The sequence below is a fragment of the Thamnophis elegans genome, chromosome 4 (genome assembly GCF_009769535.1).
Source record: "Thamnophis elegans isolate rThaEle1 chromosome 4, rThaEle1.pri, whole genome shotgun sequence".
Lineage (NCBI taxonomy): Eukaryota > Metazoa > Chordata > Lepidosauria > Squamata > Colubridae > Thamnophis > Thamnophis elegans.
Genome location: NC_045544.1, coordinates 41626153 through 41642831, shown reverse-complemented (window position 1 = coordinate 41642831; position 16679 = coordinate 41626153). Strand labels below are relative to the sequence as shown.

Below are 16679 nucleotides of genomic sequence, written 5' to 3'. Positions count from 1 at the left end.
AGGAAAAAAGAAAAAATAAGAAGAAAGAAGGAAGGAAGGAAGGAAGGAAGGAAGAAGAAAGAAGGAAGGAAAAAAGAAGAAAGGAGGTGGGAAAAAAAAGAAATAAAGAAGGTAGGAAGTAAAGAAGAAAAAAGAAAGAGAGAAAGAAAGAAAGAAAGAAGGAAGGAAGGAAGGAAGGAAGGAAGGAAGGAAGGAAGGAAGGAAGGAAGGAAGGAAGGAAGGAAGGACAATACAAATATAAGTAGGTTGGGAACTGAAGTGGAAAAAAACACATTTTTTTCAATTTAAGAAAAGCATTGCACTCTAAATACTGAATAGTGGTGATTTAGTTCAGCTCTCACTTACCATTTGGAATTGCTAATAGCTTTTCCAGGGTGTCATTCAGAGCTTTCAAGAGAGCTGAGTTTCTTTCCCCTGCAACTTGCAACTTATTCTGCATTCCTTTTAGATTATCCTCATTTTCTGTAAGGAGTACACAAATCAGAGGTTTTGTTATATTAATATAATTCATTATAAAATTAATATATCTTGAAAGGAATTCAGGACTACGTAGGAGCTCTCTCAATTTAGTATCATAATAATTTTATGAGCGAGCGTAGGCTAAGAAATTATAATTGACCATGAAGAACTTTCATGGATTTTTGGACTATTTATGGCTTAGAAGTATCAAACACTCAAATCAGTACAGATTGAATATTTATCATGATTTATTCATTTGAAATCAGCTGGCTAGCTATTACATTCAGCCTGATGGTGCTTAGAGTACAGATCATTGGCACAGGATGATAATCAAAGTTTTATTAATTTCTCCCCCCCCCACATCACACCAAGATATGCATTGTTGCATTATTTTATTCTTTTTAACATTGCAAGTCTCCCAGAGTCACCTTGTAGTTGAAAGAAGCAAATATATTTATTAAATAAATAAATAATAAATATGAAAATGTCAATTGTGCAGGCTTACATTGTTATTGATTAATAAAATAGAATAGAATAACAGAGTTGGAAGGGACCTTGGAGGTCTCCTAGTTCAATCCCCTAATTAGACAGGAAACCCTGCACCACTTCAGATAAATGGTTATCCAACATCTTCTTAAAAACTTCCAGTGTTGGAGCATTCACAACTTCTGAAGCCAAGTTGTTCCACTGATTAATTGTTCTAACTGTCAGGAAATTTCTCTTCAGTTCTAAGTTGCTTCTCTCCTTGATTAGTTTCCACCCATTGCTTCTTGTCCTACCCTCAGGTGCTTTGGAGAATAGCTTGATTCCTTCTTCTTTGTGGCACCCCTGAGATATTGGAAGACTGCTATCATGTCTCCCCTAGTCCTTCTTTTCATTAAACTAGATATACCCAGTTCCTGCAACTGTTCTTCATATGTTTTAGCCTTAATTAAAGCAGCCATGTTTCTTTTTCAGGCTCAGACGAAAGTATGAAGAAAGCTGCAGCTACTTTAAAGAGAATATGTGCACTTCTTATAAACTATTTTCAAAGTATGATTAATAACATTTGTACTTTTTGAAATTTAAGTTGAGTTTTCCATAAAGTTGAAAACTCAGCTTCCTGATGTTTCTGATTTATAATTAAGGAGAATTGGAATCTATTTAATGTGATATAGAAATTTTCCACATTGCACAATGGGAAAACTTACTGGACAACTCTTGAAGGATCTTTAAAACATAATATCCATTGGCTATATGACTGTCCAGTAACTTCAGAATTCTCAGAATCTGGTTTGTTTAGTATATGGCTCTGTGTATGTGTGATTGTGTGCGCATGCATATGCATGCATGTGCAAGTGTGTGCATTTGCAAATATGCATGAAAATGAAAAAGCATCAAAAAGATCAAAGCAACATCACAAATAAGCTTTACTCATTTACTTATAGGAGTCATGATGGCATAATGGTTAGAATTCAGTATTGCAGGCAAACTCTGCCCATAATTAGGAAATCAATTCTGACTGAATCAACGTTGACTCAGCCTTCCATCCTTCTAAGGTTGGTAAAATGAGGACCCAGATTGTTCGGGGCAATATGCTGATTCTGTAAACCTCTCAGAGAGTGTGTAAAGTACTATGGAGCAGTGTATAAGTCCAAGTGCTGTTGCTATTGCTATTGTATTCCCATTACTTTATTGCCTTTTCCCAAGAATTTCTACCTATCCAACCACCTTGAGTAGAATAGGCAGCTGTAGACCCATCAGCCAAAGTGTCAACTCTGAAGTGAACCTGGCTGAGGCCATCTTTGAGGCTTCAGGGTTTCCACAAGGAGGAAGAGGGACAGTGATGGTGGAAATAGATAGCTGGGGTTTTGTAGTCAAAACAAAAAGTTTTCCTGTGGAAACCAAGGACATTCCAACAGGTGACTGAGGAGAGGAGTGGAATAACCAAGCAACCAGCCAGCACCTCTATTGGATAATGTGACTGATGACTTGGAGGAAAGGGGTAACTTACTTTTTAATAAGGTGAAAACGGAGGGAACTTCAGAGTCGATTTTCACCAGTTGTGCCAATATAATGTATCCAATAAATTGTTCTTTGAAGAATCTACCTGCCTCAGAATTCTGCTTTCTATGGGTGCATTACCATATTTTTCAGAGTATAAGACACACCAGAATATAAGACACACCAAGGTTTTGAAGAGGCAAATAAAAAAAAAGGTTTTGCACTCTGCAAACCTCCCGCAAACGGCCCATTTTTCGCAAAAGGCATGAATAGCCTTTAGGAGGCTTATAGAGTACTCCTGGGGGCTGGAGGGGGGTAGAATTGAGCAAAAAATGACCTGTTTTCACTCATTTCTGCCTTCCCCAGCCCCCAGGAGCTCTCTGAAAGCCTTCTCTGGTTCTGGACAGCCATTTTAGTGAAGTGGTGCGGTTCTGGGAGGCAGAAAATGCTGTATTCAGTGTATAAGACGCATCCAGATTTTCAGCCTCTTTTTTGAGGGAAAAAGGTGTGTCTTATAGTCTGAAAAATATGGTACTTGGAATGTTGACAGTGTCAGCTGGCACGGACTGGAATATGAACTTTTTCAGCAGTGGCCCCTGTTCTATGGAACATCCTTGCTTTGGAGATTTGAATGGCTCCAACCCTGTTAGCCTTTCATTAACATCCTAGAAACCTGGGTACACCTGTGCTTGTCGTGTTGAACATGGCAAGGGCTCCATTTCCTGGCTGTATTGCTAACTGGCCAAGCATCTTTCTCGGTTTAGTTATTTTGGATGTTTCTATTGTTTTTATTGTTTTAAAATGTCTTTATTATTTTGATTGTAATATATATATATATATATTTGAACTGTAAGCCACCCAGTGTCAGTAACTGAGATGGTCAGCCATATAAATTAATTGAATGATTGAATAATTGAATGACTGAATGAATAACTTGATCGAAAATAACTGCGACTGGATGAAGTACCATTGAAACAAACAAAGTACGATGAAAACAAAACCAAACAAAACTCTTTAAAGTGGAGACAAAACTAACAGTTCATATTTTTCTCTCATGGATGCACCAGCACAATTACGTTTTAGAAGAAAACTCATCTTTATATAAAAGACTAAACTAAATAGCAATTTAAACAGAAATTATAGTCCAAATCACAGCATCAGTAATTGCATATTCAATATCATACTGGTGGAATATGATTCAATATATTTTGCAAATCATTTTGTGTGACAATGGTTTATCTAAAGATGTCATTTTCTCTAAAAATGATAATGTTAAGATTGTCAAAATGTATGCTCCAATTTAGATTTGTGGGCATTGTCAATATCAGGAATATAGTTCAGCAAAGAAAATGTGGATTAGCTGCAGATCAGTGAGGAAAAAATTGAAGCAAGAACATCCTTTTTGTACAATTATATTTTCCTTAGAAATAAAATAAATGAACTAATGCAAAATCTGGGAATGGGCCATTAGTCTTGCTAAAGGTGGCAAATATGAGAGAATCCAAACATAGAGAAGTTAATGAGCAATATCCAAAAAAGAAATGTATTATTGTATTTTAATTGGACTATAAAATGGTTTTTAGTGCAAAGATAGGCACAATAACGTTGTCAAATGGCATATTAGAAAGAATCTTATTTCTGCAATATTTATTTCATAGGAAAAAAACCTAATTGTTCTTTAAAAGTGACTCTGCATACATCTTATTGAAAAAAAAAAGTTATTTCCATAGCTTGAGCCAGAATGACCAAACGCATTTTCACATCAGCTATTCCAGGTGTATCAATTGATTGCCTTATGTTAATCGATAGTCTTCTATTCTTACTTCGACCTCCTTTCTGGTATTTCCAAGATAAATCTTATTCTCTTTTTTGTGATCTCTCTAAAGATAGTGTCAGCCTTGCCCCAGCTGGCTCTCTAAGAAAGAAAGATGCTTGACTTCATCAGAAGTCCAGAGATATTTCATGAGAAGAGTCCTCCACTCCACTGCTCACAACAGAATACCTTGTGCCACCAGACTTGAAATTTTGGGCTTAGACAACTTAAAACTATGCCGCCTTCAGTCTGACCTAAGCGTAGTACATAAAATTATCTACTACAATGTTCTACCTGTCAATGACTACTTCAGCTTCAACCACAACTATACACAAGCACACAATAGATACAAACTTAAGGTAAACTGTACCAAACTCAATTGCAGAAAATATGGCTTCAGCAACAGAGTGGTCAATGCCTGAAATGCATTACCTGACTCAGTGGTTTCTTCCCAAAATCCACAAAACTTTAACCTTAGACTGTCTACTGTTGACCTCACCCCATTCCTAAGAGGTCTGTAAGGAGCATGCATACGTGCACCAATGTGTCTACCATTCCTGTCCTAACAATCCCATTTATTCGTATCCATTTATGTATTCATAACCTTGTATGTGCTTATATCTAGTATCTTATACATGCTTGACAAAACAAATAAATCAATACAAATAAAAAGGTGACAAGGCTCTTTTACTAGAGAAACAATTGAGTGCAGCAAAAACAAGGCCAGATCTGAAGAAAACCCTATATTGCTATATTGTTCCAAATCCTTAGCCCCCCCCCTCTTTTGACCAATACTCAACAGGATAGTAGCTGGATGTTTTGAAAACAGGACACTTTAAGAACCACTTAACATTCTGTTCCCAGATCCTGTGCACTCAAAAGTCCTTGAAGTGGACCAGATGAAACTGGTTCACGCCTCTGCTTCCTGTCCATGCTGATTTCCCCCTCCCTTTCCCCCCTTACAACATCCCCCCATCCCACTCCAACTCAAGATTGTGGCAAGCTGCAGGAACAGCAATGGGGAAAATAGCCTGACAGATACATAGAGAAAATATATAGAGTTGTGTTCTGACTCCCCTCTCCGCTCGTTCACAAATGACAAGACAGAACTTCAAAGGAAATATCTTTATCAGTCCTGGCTCAAGTTGGCTGCGAGCCCCAAAATAAATATAGATAAAGTCTTTGGCAAAATGTTACACAGCAAAAGCAAAAACAAAAAGCTCTTACAGCAAACCAGTTTACAGAAAGCAAATCACTTATCCAAGTGCCTCTTTGAATCTCGAAACGATGAACCACACACGACGAACTACGAACCACGAACGTTGACTTCTGCAACTAAGGCGTGGCACCATCCGTCTTTTATCTACAGAAGACGACTCTAACAAGCACAGCTGCTCATTATTCCTGCATCCCGACCCAACTCACAGCAAGCTGCTGCTGTGTCACAACACTATCACCCACCGCAGGGCCCTTTCCCCGGGTTCCGATGGTCTGGATGCGGTCAGAATGGATTGTCCATAAGATGGCCCGCACTCATTTCCTGTGGTGCCTCTTTCGTGATTCCCAAATATCTGCAGGAATAGTCCCCTTGAGCCAAGACTCCCCAGGTATCCGGTGGCCACCACATCTCCTTTCGCCCTTCGCGGCGTCGACACCCCGTCCAGGGTTCTGCACCCTCTCCAAGGCCGACCCACCAGCCCCCCTACTGTCGGAGTCTGGCAGCCGCTCTAATAGCTCTGGCCAAGCCCTAACACCCTGTCCAGGGTCCTCCACTCTCTCCATGGCTGACCCACCTGCCCCCGTACTGTCGGAGTCTGGCGGCCGCTTGAACAGCTTCGGCCGAGCCCGAACACCCTGTCCAGGGTCCTCCACCTTCTCCAAGGCCGATTCACCAGCCCCCGTACTGTCAGAGTCTGGCGGCATCTTTACCGACTCCTGCCGGGCCAGCACACTATCCCCCAACGGAGAGCCCATCCCCCGGTTGCGCCGCTCGAAATGCGGCCCAGAAGTGTTGGTGACGGCCCCCACAGAACACAGTCCCAGATACTGGCACCCCGCCGGTATCCCAGAAACAAAGTCCAGTGCTGCGGGGACCGGGGTTGACAAAGGCTGGAATCTTGGCGAAGCCCTCCTCGCAGATCTGGCCCATTGGCACTGGACACATGACTCCACGCACCTCCGCATGTCATTTCTCAAATGGGGCCACCAAAATTGACGGGAGGCCAGGCATAACATCCGGAAAAACCCCCAATGTCTCGATGCAGAAGTGCCATGAACCTGCAAGAGCACCCATCTACAGATGTGCCCTGCGGGAACTTAGAGCCAGCCCCTATACTTCAAAAGATCCCCTTCCAAAGTTCATGGGGAAGTCGGCCCTACTTCCGCCTTTTGTCGCTCCACCCAGTTGTCACCCCACTGCGCATCTCGTATCAGAGACTGTATGCTCACAGGATGACAAACAGCAGCGCAGGATGCAACGGGGAGAACAGTCCAAGGTGGAAGCGAGTTCGCAGGGTCAGAATTCTCCACTTTACTAGGCAGGGCATCCGCCCTGGGATTCCACCCCACCCCCCCCGAATGCATGCTACCTTGTGCGAACTGGGTATCACGGCCGCACAAACGTGCTGGTTGTCCGACATGATAGTTCGTTGCTGAGGGACGGCCGCGGTCTGCGCAACCCTTCTATTTTTCTTGGGGCAACTCCCTGCCAGGTGTCCAAGATCCCCACAGTAGAAGCACAATCCCTCAGCACGTCGTCTGTCCATCTCTGTACGTGACACTTGAGGTCTGACAGCATCCAACTCCATGGGCTCCTCCCAGTCCACTGCAGTCTCTTGCTGAACCGGCATGCTGGTGGACTCCTGGAATGCACGGCAAGGCCTTCACCTCTGCAGCCGGGCGTCTATCCGGAGGCACAAGTGGACCAACACGTCGAACGTCGGTGGCCTGTCCACCCTCGCCAGTTCATCCTGCAAGGCCTCAGACAATCCATCTTGGAACATGTCCATCAGAGCTGGTTCATTCCACGTTGAATCCTGGCTACGCAGCCCGAATTCACTAACATAGTCCTGCAATGAACCACTCCCCTGCTGCAGTGACTTCAGACTTCTAGCTGATGTTTTCCCCTTAATAGGATCTTCAAAACTCCATTTAAAGTATTGACAAAAACCCTGGAAGTCATCCAACAAAGGGCTCGGCTGAGTTAACAAGGGGGTAGCCCAACGGGCAGCTGTGCCTGAGAGCAAACTGATAATAAATCCCACCTTCGTCTGGTCAGTGGGAAAGTCCTCTGCTCTCAAACTCAGGAACAGCTGGCATTGTCCCAGAAATGCAGCAAACATGGCCTGACTCCCATCATATTTATCTGGCATGGCTACTGGGCACTTCCTCCTTGGCTGGGTTTTTTTTTGCAGCTCTCTGCAGCTGTGCAATTTGGTCCGCCAATATCACTATCTGTTGGGCCAGTTGCCTATTTTCAGCCTGTAATTGCTCCATAATTAATTAAATGGAGGTTTATCTGGGCAGAAGTCAATCTGTTCTGACCCCCCCTCTCCGCTCATTCACAAATGACAGTCAGACAGAACTTCAAAGGAAATATCTTTATCAGTCCTGGCTCAAGTTGGCTGCGAGCCCAAAAATAAATGTAGATAAAGTCTCTGGCAAAACGTTACACAGCAAAAGCAAAAACAAAAAGCTCTTACAGCAAACCATTTACAGAAAGCAAAATCACTTATCCAAGTGCCTCTTTGAATCAGGTTTACAGAAAGTAAATCACTTATCCAAGTGCCTCTTTGAATCTCGAAACGATGAACCACACACGACGAACCACGAACCACGAACGTTGACTTCTGCAACTAAGGCGTGGCACCATCCATCTTTTATCTGCAGAAGACGACCCTAACGAGCAACAGCTGCTCATTATTCCGGCATCCTGACGCAACTCACAGCAAGCTGCTGCTGAGTCACAACAGAGTTGTATATAAAACAGCTTATATACAACCATTATTTACAACCTAATTTGGTTATAAATATCTTCTCTAAAGATGGAAATACAGAGACATTTCCAATGTACAGGGAGTCCTTCACTTACGATCACAATTGAGCCCAAAAACTATGTTGCAAAGTGAAACAGTTGTTAAGTGAATTTTGCCCAATTTTATGACCTTGCTTACCACAGTGATTAAGTGAATCACTGCAGTTGTTAAGTAAATCTGGCTTCTCCATTGACTTTGTTTGTCAGCAGATTGCAAAAGATGTTCACATGACCTTAGGACACTGGAATTGTCATAAATACTGCCAAGCGCCTGGATTTTGATCACATGATGATGGGGATGCTGCAATGGTCGTAAGTTTGAAAAATGGTCCTAAGTAATTTTCTTCAGTGCCATTGTAGTTTTATTATTATTAAATGAACGGTTGTAAGTCAAAGATTATGTATGTTCATAGAATGGTTTTTAACCAATTAACATTTTCTTGCATAACAAAATAAGAATTTTTTAATCTTGTTCTAAAAATATTTTCAAGATAAGATAAATCTTGTTCTAAAATACTTTTAAAATTCTTTTTAGGCATTTTTTTTCCTGAAAAGATATGGCATATTGTGCTTTTAATATAATTTCCATTTAATAGATGGATAAATTCAGTAGTTTTAGTAATTCTGCAGCCAAATATTTTATAAATTCACTATTTCTCTCTGGGATGAATTCCCCAAGTTATATCAATTATTTCATTTCTGTATTTTAGAATCCCTCTGCTTTAAAACCTGCTTTTAGACCTATTAAACCAGGCTATTTTTATGAGTTTTAATAAACTTAATCTCTGGGGATCTCTTAAATGCCAACATTCTCAATCCATCTGTTTAATATTTTTCCATTTAATATCTCAAATGCATTTTAATTGTTTCTTGAAAATTAGAAAAGAAAAGGCAAAGTAAATTTCCTGAGATAGCCTCATACAAAATGGAGGATAAAGCTCCAAAATTATCATTTTTTAAAACAAATGTACAATGTTTTTTTATTGAAAAACATTCTGAAATGCCACAGCTTGAAATTCCCAGCAATGAAATTAACCTTCAGAGCAATCTTCTAAACTTTAAGCATTATCCTATAGAATAGCAAAACAAACAAACAAATTAGTCTGTTTTGCTTGTAATTTATTCTAGCAGATAATATGGACAATCCTTTTTCTATTTAAGAAAATTGGATGGATAAAGATCTTACACCCACATCCTTTATGGTCTGTTTCTGTTGCTCCCCTCTGGGAGTAGTTCAGAGGTGAGTTTCTGCCGGTTCGGCCCGGATCAAGCAAACCGATAGTGGCAGAGGCAGAAGGCTATGCCCACCTGCCTGGACGCTTAGGCGCTTGTTCAGAAGTGTCGCACATGCAGCGAGCACGCACCAGTGAACTGATAGTAAAAACAATGGAAACCCACCACTGAAGTAGGTATTTCTACCTCCTTCCTTCAAAGTATTTCTAGCAGGATTACCAAATTCTGGAACAGTTTTGTTCCTATGCCATCCGTCTGAAAACACAAGACTTGTTTCTCTCGGTATGTACATGTACAGTATATATCTGAACTAGACTGTGTTGTTTCTCCGTGTCATATAATATTTGTGGGTATATGCATTATTCATTCATTTGTTCATTCATTTGTTTGTTCATTCATTCATTCATTTTGTCATGGTTATGTAGTGTATACAATACAATAGCAGAGTTGGAAGGGACCTTGGAGGTCTTCTACTCCAACCCCTGGCTAGGCAGGAAACCCTATACCGTTTCAGACAGATGGCTATCCAACATCTTCTTAAAGACTTCCAGTGTTGGGGCATTCACAATTTCTGGAGGCAAGCTGTTCCACTGATTAACTGTTCTAACTGTCAGGAAATTTCTCTTCAGTTCTAAGTTGTTTCTCTCCTTGATTAGTTTCCACCCATTGCTTCTTGTTCTATTCTCAGGTGCCTTGGAGAATAGTTTGACTCCCTCTTCTTTGTGGCACCCTCTGAAATATTGGAACACTGCTATCATGTCTCCCCTAGTCCTTTCTATTAAACTAGACATACCCGGTTCCTGCAACCATTCTTCATATGTTTTAGTCTACAGTCCCCTAATCATCTTTGTTGCTCTTCTTTGCACTTTTTCCAGAGTCTCCACATCTTTTCTACATCGTGGCGACCAAAACTGAATGTAGCATTCCAAGTGTGGCCTTACCAAGGCATTATAAAATAGTATTAAGACTTCACGTGATCTTGATTCTATCCCTCTATTTATGCAGCCTAGAACTGTGTTGGCTTTTTTGGCAGCTGCTGCACACTGCTGGCTCATATTTAAATGGTTGTCCACTAGGACTCCAAGATCCCTCTCACAGTTACTACTACTGAGCAAGGTACCACCTATACAGTACCTGTGCATTTTGTTTTTGTTGCCTAAGAACCTTACTCTTTTCACCATTGAATTTCATTTTATTAGATAGTGCCCAATGTTCAAGTTTGTCAAGATCCTTCTGTATTTTGAGCCTATCTTCTGGAGTGTTGGCTATTCCTGCCAGCTTGGTGTCATCTGCAAATTTGATGAGTTCCGCATTTATTCCCTCATCCAAATCATTGATGAAGATGTTGAAGAGTGCTGGGCCTAAAACAGAGCCTTGAGATACTCCACAGCATACTTCCCTCCATGTAGATGCAGTTCCATTGAGGACTACACACTGAGTGTGGTTGGTCAGCCAGTTATGAATCCATCTGGTGGTGATGCTGACTAACCCACATTCTTCTACTTTATCTAGTAGTAGGTTATGGTCTACCTTATCAAGGTGGAATGTCTGGACCATCCTTGGGAGGCAACATCAATAGCTACTCGGCCTTGTCTGGATTGAGTGAAAGCTTGTTCGCTCTCATCCAGACCCTGACAGCCTCCAGGCACTGGCACATCACTTCAACTGCTTCGCTGAGTTGGCACGGAGCAGACAGATACAATTGAGTATCGTCCGCATATTGATGATATTTGATCCCATGCCGGTGTATGATCTCACCCAGCGGCTTCATGTAGATATTAAATAGGAGGGGGGGGCAGGATCAAACCCTGAGGTACCCCATATTTGAGGGTCCTAGATCTCTGTCCTCCAACCAACACCGACTGCGACCTGTCCGAGAGGTAGGAGGAGAACCACCTTAAGACGGTGCCTCCCACTCCCATCTCCAGTAACCGTCGCAGAAGGATACCATGGTCGATGGTATCGAAGGCCCTGAGAGGTCAAGAAGCACTAGGATAGAGGAATGTCCTCTATCCCTGGCCCACCAGAGATCATCGATCAGTGTGACCAAAGCAGTTTCAGTGCTGTTTCATCCAAGGTCCGTCGGAGTTGAAAGGCCACCACCTTCTCAACAACCTTTCCTACAAATGGGAGGTTGGAGACTGGGCGATAGTTGTTCAAGATGGCTGGATCCAGGGAAGGTTTCTTAAGGAGGGGTCTCACTACCTCATCCTTTAGAGGGTGCGGGAAGGATCCCTCCCGAAGAGAGGTGTTAACAATCCTCTGGAACCAGCCATGTGTCACCTCCCTCGAGACCAGCCAGGAGGGACACAGGTCCAGTAAACAGGTGGAGGCACACACTGCTCCCATGGCCTTGTCCACTTCCTCAGGAGCGACAAGTTGAAACTCGCTCCACAAAATCCGATCAAGACCTTCCCCCAGCGTCTCGGCTGGTACCGTCCAAGTGGAGTCCAGGTCCGTCCGAATCTGAGCGATTTTATCCGACAGAAACTGAACAAATTCCTCAGCTCTACCCTGTAGAGGCTCGTCCACATCCCTCCCTTTCAAGAGGGAGCAGGCTATCCTAAACAGGGCGGTTGCGCGCAATTCTGCGGATGCAATAAGAGCGAAAAAATGCACACATTTTGCCACCTGTATCGCCACTAGATAAGTCCTAATAAAGGCTCTTAATTGTGTTCGGTTGGATTCAGAGTTACTAGCCCTCCAGCGTCGCTCTAGGCGTCTCTTTTGGCGCTTCATCTCCTGGAGTTCCTCGGTAAACCAAGGAGCCCTCCTGGATCCACTGCTGCGGAGAGGCCGTAAAGGCGCAATCCGGTTTAGAGCCTCCGCAGCCGCTGTATTCCAAGCAGCGACCAAGGACTCCGCCGGACTGTGGGCCAGAGAGTCCCACTCCCCTTTTGAGAGCTGTATGCAACAAAATTTCATTTTAATGTATGCCGATTAGTGTACATTCAAATGACAATAAAGTTATTATTCTATTCTATTCTATTCTATTCTACTCTATTTTATTCTATTTTATTCTACTCTATTCTATTATCTGTGTAAAGACTATGATCTAGTGAAGGAATCCCACTGATGGCAACATAAAGAGGCAATGTTTTTCTGCAATCAATTCCCTTTCCAGCATTCTAACAGTTGAGTCAAAACAACAGATATGAAGTCAGTAAGAAGCTATTAATTATAGACAATGGAAATAATAAAACCAATATAGTAAAGTAAGTTATGTGTCAGCTCATTTACCAGAGTGAATGAAGTTTGCATAAAGGCAGATGGTTTACAATACACCTAAAGGCAAGAGTTGCTGGGAAGTTAACATTTTTGCAAAACTTTCTAAGACTATATCTTTGTCGAAGTAAAGAACTGCTTCGAATAATATCAATATAGGGAGAAGATCTGAAGGGAGAATGGAAATGTGCAAAAGGTAGAGGAATATCCCTTCTTTACTGAAAAATAAAATAAAATATGCTTTTGAACTTTTACACAATGGGGACTATGTAATTTTGCCGTTCCTAATGTTAGCCAGCAACAAAAATAATAGTATATTATACTACAAATGTCATCACGAAAGAAGAAACTTTCAAAAGCAGCATTTGCATGGAGGTAGAATTTCGAGTTTTCCTCACTTGCTCTAGAAATGGTTGATCATTCTGAAATAGTATGAAATAGAATATAATAGAATTCTTTATCGGCCAAGTGTCAAATGCCAAGGAATTTGTCTTTGGTGCATATGCTCTCAATGTACATAATAGAATAAAATACATTCATCAAGAATAAAAAGATACAACACTTAGTGATAGTCAAGGTTACTAATAAGCTATCAAATTGTACTAGGAAACAAATAAAAACAATATAAATTGAAAGATACAAGCAACATGGTTATAGCAACATGGTTATAGTTATAAGTAGGGAGAGATAGATACTAGGAAGGAAGAGAAGAATAATAGTAGTACATTCTTAGTAAATTATTGACAGTGTTGTGGGAATTAGTTGTTAAGCAGAGTGATGCTTAACATCACTCTGATGTTAAGAAAAAACTGTCCTTGTGTCTAGTTGTTCTGGTGTGTAGTGCCCTATAATGTCATTTTGAGGGTAGAAGTTGAGACAATTTATGCCCAGAATGTGAGGGGTTTGTAGATATTTTCACAGCCTTCTTTTTGATTGATCTTTGTGGGTTCTTCTCTAAAGCAAATTATAAAGGTCAGGAAAAAAGCCTTTGTAGATATTGCTTTCAAACATATGGGAAAAACTTTTCTAGTACTTTTACTTACTTCTCCTACCTAGCCACAGGAACCCTTAAGGACTTTCCTGTCACACAGTTAAATAGGCGCATAAGTGTGCATATATGTTTATGTTGACTGCATGCATATGTATACATATGAATTTAAAATTTCTCTTGTGCTGTTTTCTAAGTCAAAATTGTCTCTAGATGCTGTTTGCCTTCAGGGCAAAAATAAAAGATTTTTTGAAAGGAAATAAAGAAAGGCACACTAAGTAAATGAGTGCTGATAAAATCGCTAAAATTCATCCTGATAATACATTAGGAAGAGTTGAGAAGATGAAGTCTTTTTCCCAGCATAGTGAGGAATTCCATGCTTAAGGCCAAGAATATATAGTGGGATACTGTTCGGTTTCTACAGATTCATTAAAAAAAAGCCAGAAAGGGACCCAGCTAAGTTAGGAGTTTGAAAAATCATCTTTATTCTTCTATACTGCTGACATCATACACCAAGAAAGGGCCCTGACCCTTTCCATTCCTTTGCTGGCTGCCATCTGGTTCCCCCTCTTCTCTGCATCCTAAATTCCAGTACCATAGTGCCATCTACTGATAGCCAAATATTTTGCAATTTAAAAAAAATATTGCACAATGCCCATTTCTTGTCCTAAGGCTGCTTGCTGGAAGATATGAACTCTTGGTATAAAACAAATAACTTTCTAATCAACATTAAAGTGCTGGTACTGCTGAAGTATTATTATCAATTCAAAAACATCACATTATGAGTTTGATAGGATTTAGTCCAGTGGTGGGTTCTGGATCCCATTCCAACCGGTATGGTTGGAACGGGTCCAGTGGTGTGCACATGGACGTGCACAGCTTGCACGCATGCATCTTAGCGCCTCCGTAAGCCTTTGCGATGTTCCAGATGCTCAGTGGAGTATTGCGCAGGCACTGTACGCACCATGCACAGAAGCCCTGAAGACTTAAAAGACCAGTAAGGATCTCGGGCGGGCAGGCTCTCTGGAGCACCGTACTGGAACTGTATCTGGTACTCCAGTACGCCCATACCGGGGCATACGTCCTGCAACCCATCACTGATTTAGTCCCACATTATATGCAGCATTATAGGTTCATTTAAACCAGGGGTGGGCAACTGTAGCAACTTTACGACCTGTGAACTTCAACTCCCAGAATTCCTGAGCCAGCTTCAAGAATTCTGGGAGTCAAAATCCACAGGTCGTAAAGTTGCCACAGTTTCTCACTCCTGATTTAAACAGAAAGTATAGCATGCTAAGAAGACAGAAATGAAGGAAGCACTCTTATTAATTTTACATAAGACTAGCTCCATATAATACATTGAAAATGAGTTTCCAAAATTAGAGGAAATAATGAAAATCATGATTTTTCTAAGACTATCATACACAGCAGGCAGCGTCTCCAATTCCTTTGTCTAATGAGCAGATCAAAGTTTCACGGTTAATATGACAATTCTTCAGAAAATTCTCAAAAACACGGCTCTTGTAAGGCTTACCAATCAAAATGAAATAATAATTTCTATCTCTGTGGCCAGCATTTTTGGGCCTTTATTTTGCAATTAATCTTCCTTGCAGAGAAAAGTGTTATAACTAAATTTCTCAGTGCTGAACTCCACAGACCATATATCTTAAAAATAGTATATTTGATTCAATTTTCTTGCTCTGTAATTGATTCCTAGCATATATTCTGACACAGAGCAAACCAGGAATAGAAGCTTTCCATCAGTTTGAGAAATACATAGAAGGGCAAAATGTTACAAGTAGAATTTACTTCCTTATCCAGTCACTCCTCCCTTCAAATTTCTACCATCACCAAGGGAGGGAAGAAATTAGTAAATCTCTAGTTCAACTGCTACCTTCGGATATTTTGGACATTTTGCTCTGTAAGGACTCTTTCAGCACTTTTTGGTGCAAACGTATGGCAGACTCCTGATTAACTATCATGTGATACCTAATATAATTGGTTATAATTCAAATAGATGTCGTAGCAAAACCATTCCCATTACTGCCACAAATCAGGCCTGAATCCTGGAGAATTATTTGAATAGAACTTAGGTTTTCATGATTTTAACGAGACAACTATCTGAAGTTGAAAAAGATAAATTAATCATCATTTCTCCTTCCAGAATAATGAAAGATTATAAGGGGAAAAAAAGATTTTATTGACAATCTTCCAATTCTGAACTTCCTTTCTGAATTGTTGAAAATTATATGACAACTGTGTTCTATTTATTAATTAAATTTGGATAGCTTTGTACAATATTCTGTATGCTTTTCTAATCAAGAAATGCCAAGCCAATTTAGAGTCTTTAAAACATATGTTGTAGATAACTCTCCTTCTTCTTCTGGGGCCATGCAAAATAACCTAAGTAAACCAAAATACCAACAGCCCCAGGAGAAAAAGCAAAAACAAAAAAATGGAGTCACCTACAACATACAGTGTAAAGGCTGTGGCAGCCACTATACAGGACAAGTAGGCAGAAGACTAGCATCCACCAACATCAATAAGCAGTCAGAAGACATGATGGAAATTCTTTAATTTTACAACATTTGGACAGACTGAACCATAGTTTCAACTGGGAAATTGTGACCATCCTAGACCAAGCAAAATTCAAAACCACTAGAGATTTCCTGGAAGCCTGGCATTCTGACAAATTGACCATCAATAGAATCACAGAAATAAACAACATCTACATATTGTGCAAAAGAGACAATCAACAAGCCAGAAAGAGAACACGTAGACCCAAAAACCTCCCCACCAGCAATCAACATCCAGATGAGCATAGATTAATACCAAGATTAACATCAGTCCAACAATCAAGAAGTAAAGAATATTCCAATTAAGAAAGTGCCAAAAAAATAGCAGTAAACAGGCCAACCAAATGACCCCTCCCACCAACATTGATA

At 40.8% G+C, this 16679-nt stretch overlaps 1 protein-coding gene across 1 annotated transcript in view; it reads right to left on the bottom strand.

Annotated features, from left to right (window-relative positions):
* The window catches only part of LAMA2 (laminin subunit alpha 2), a 499033-nt gene that overhangs the window by 72991 nt on the left and 409363 nt on the right, over positions 1–16679 (bottom strand). The window contains 1 exon segment of the mRNA XM_032215335.1: positions 346–454. Within this exon segment, the coding sequence (XP_032071226.1) occupies positions 346–454 (109 nt within the window).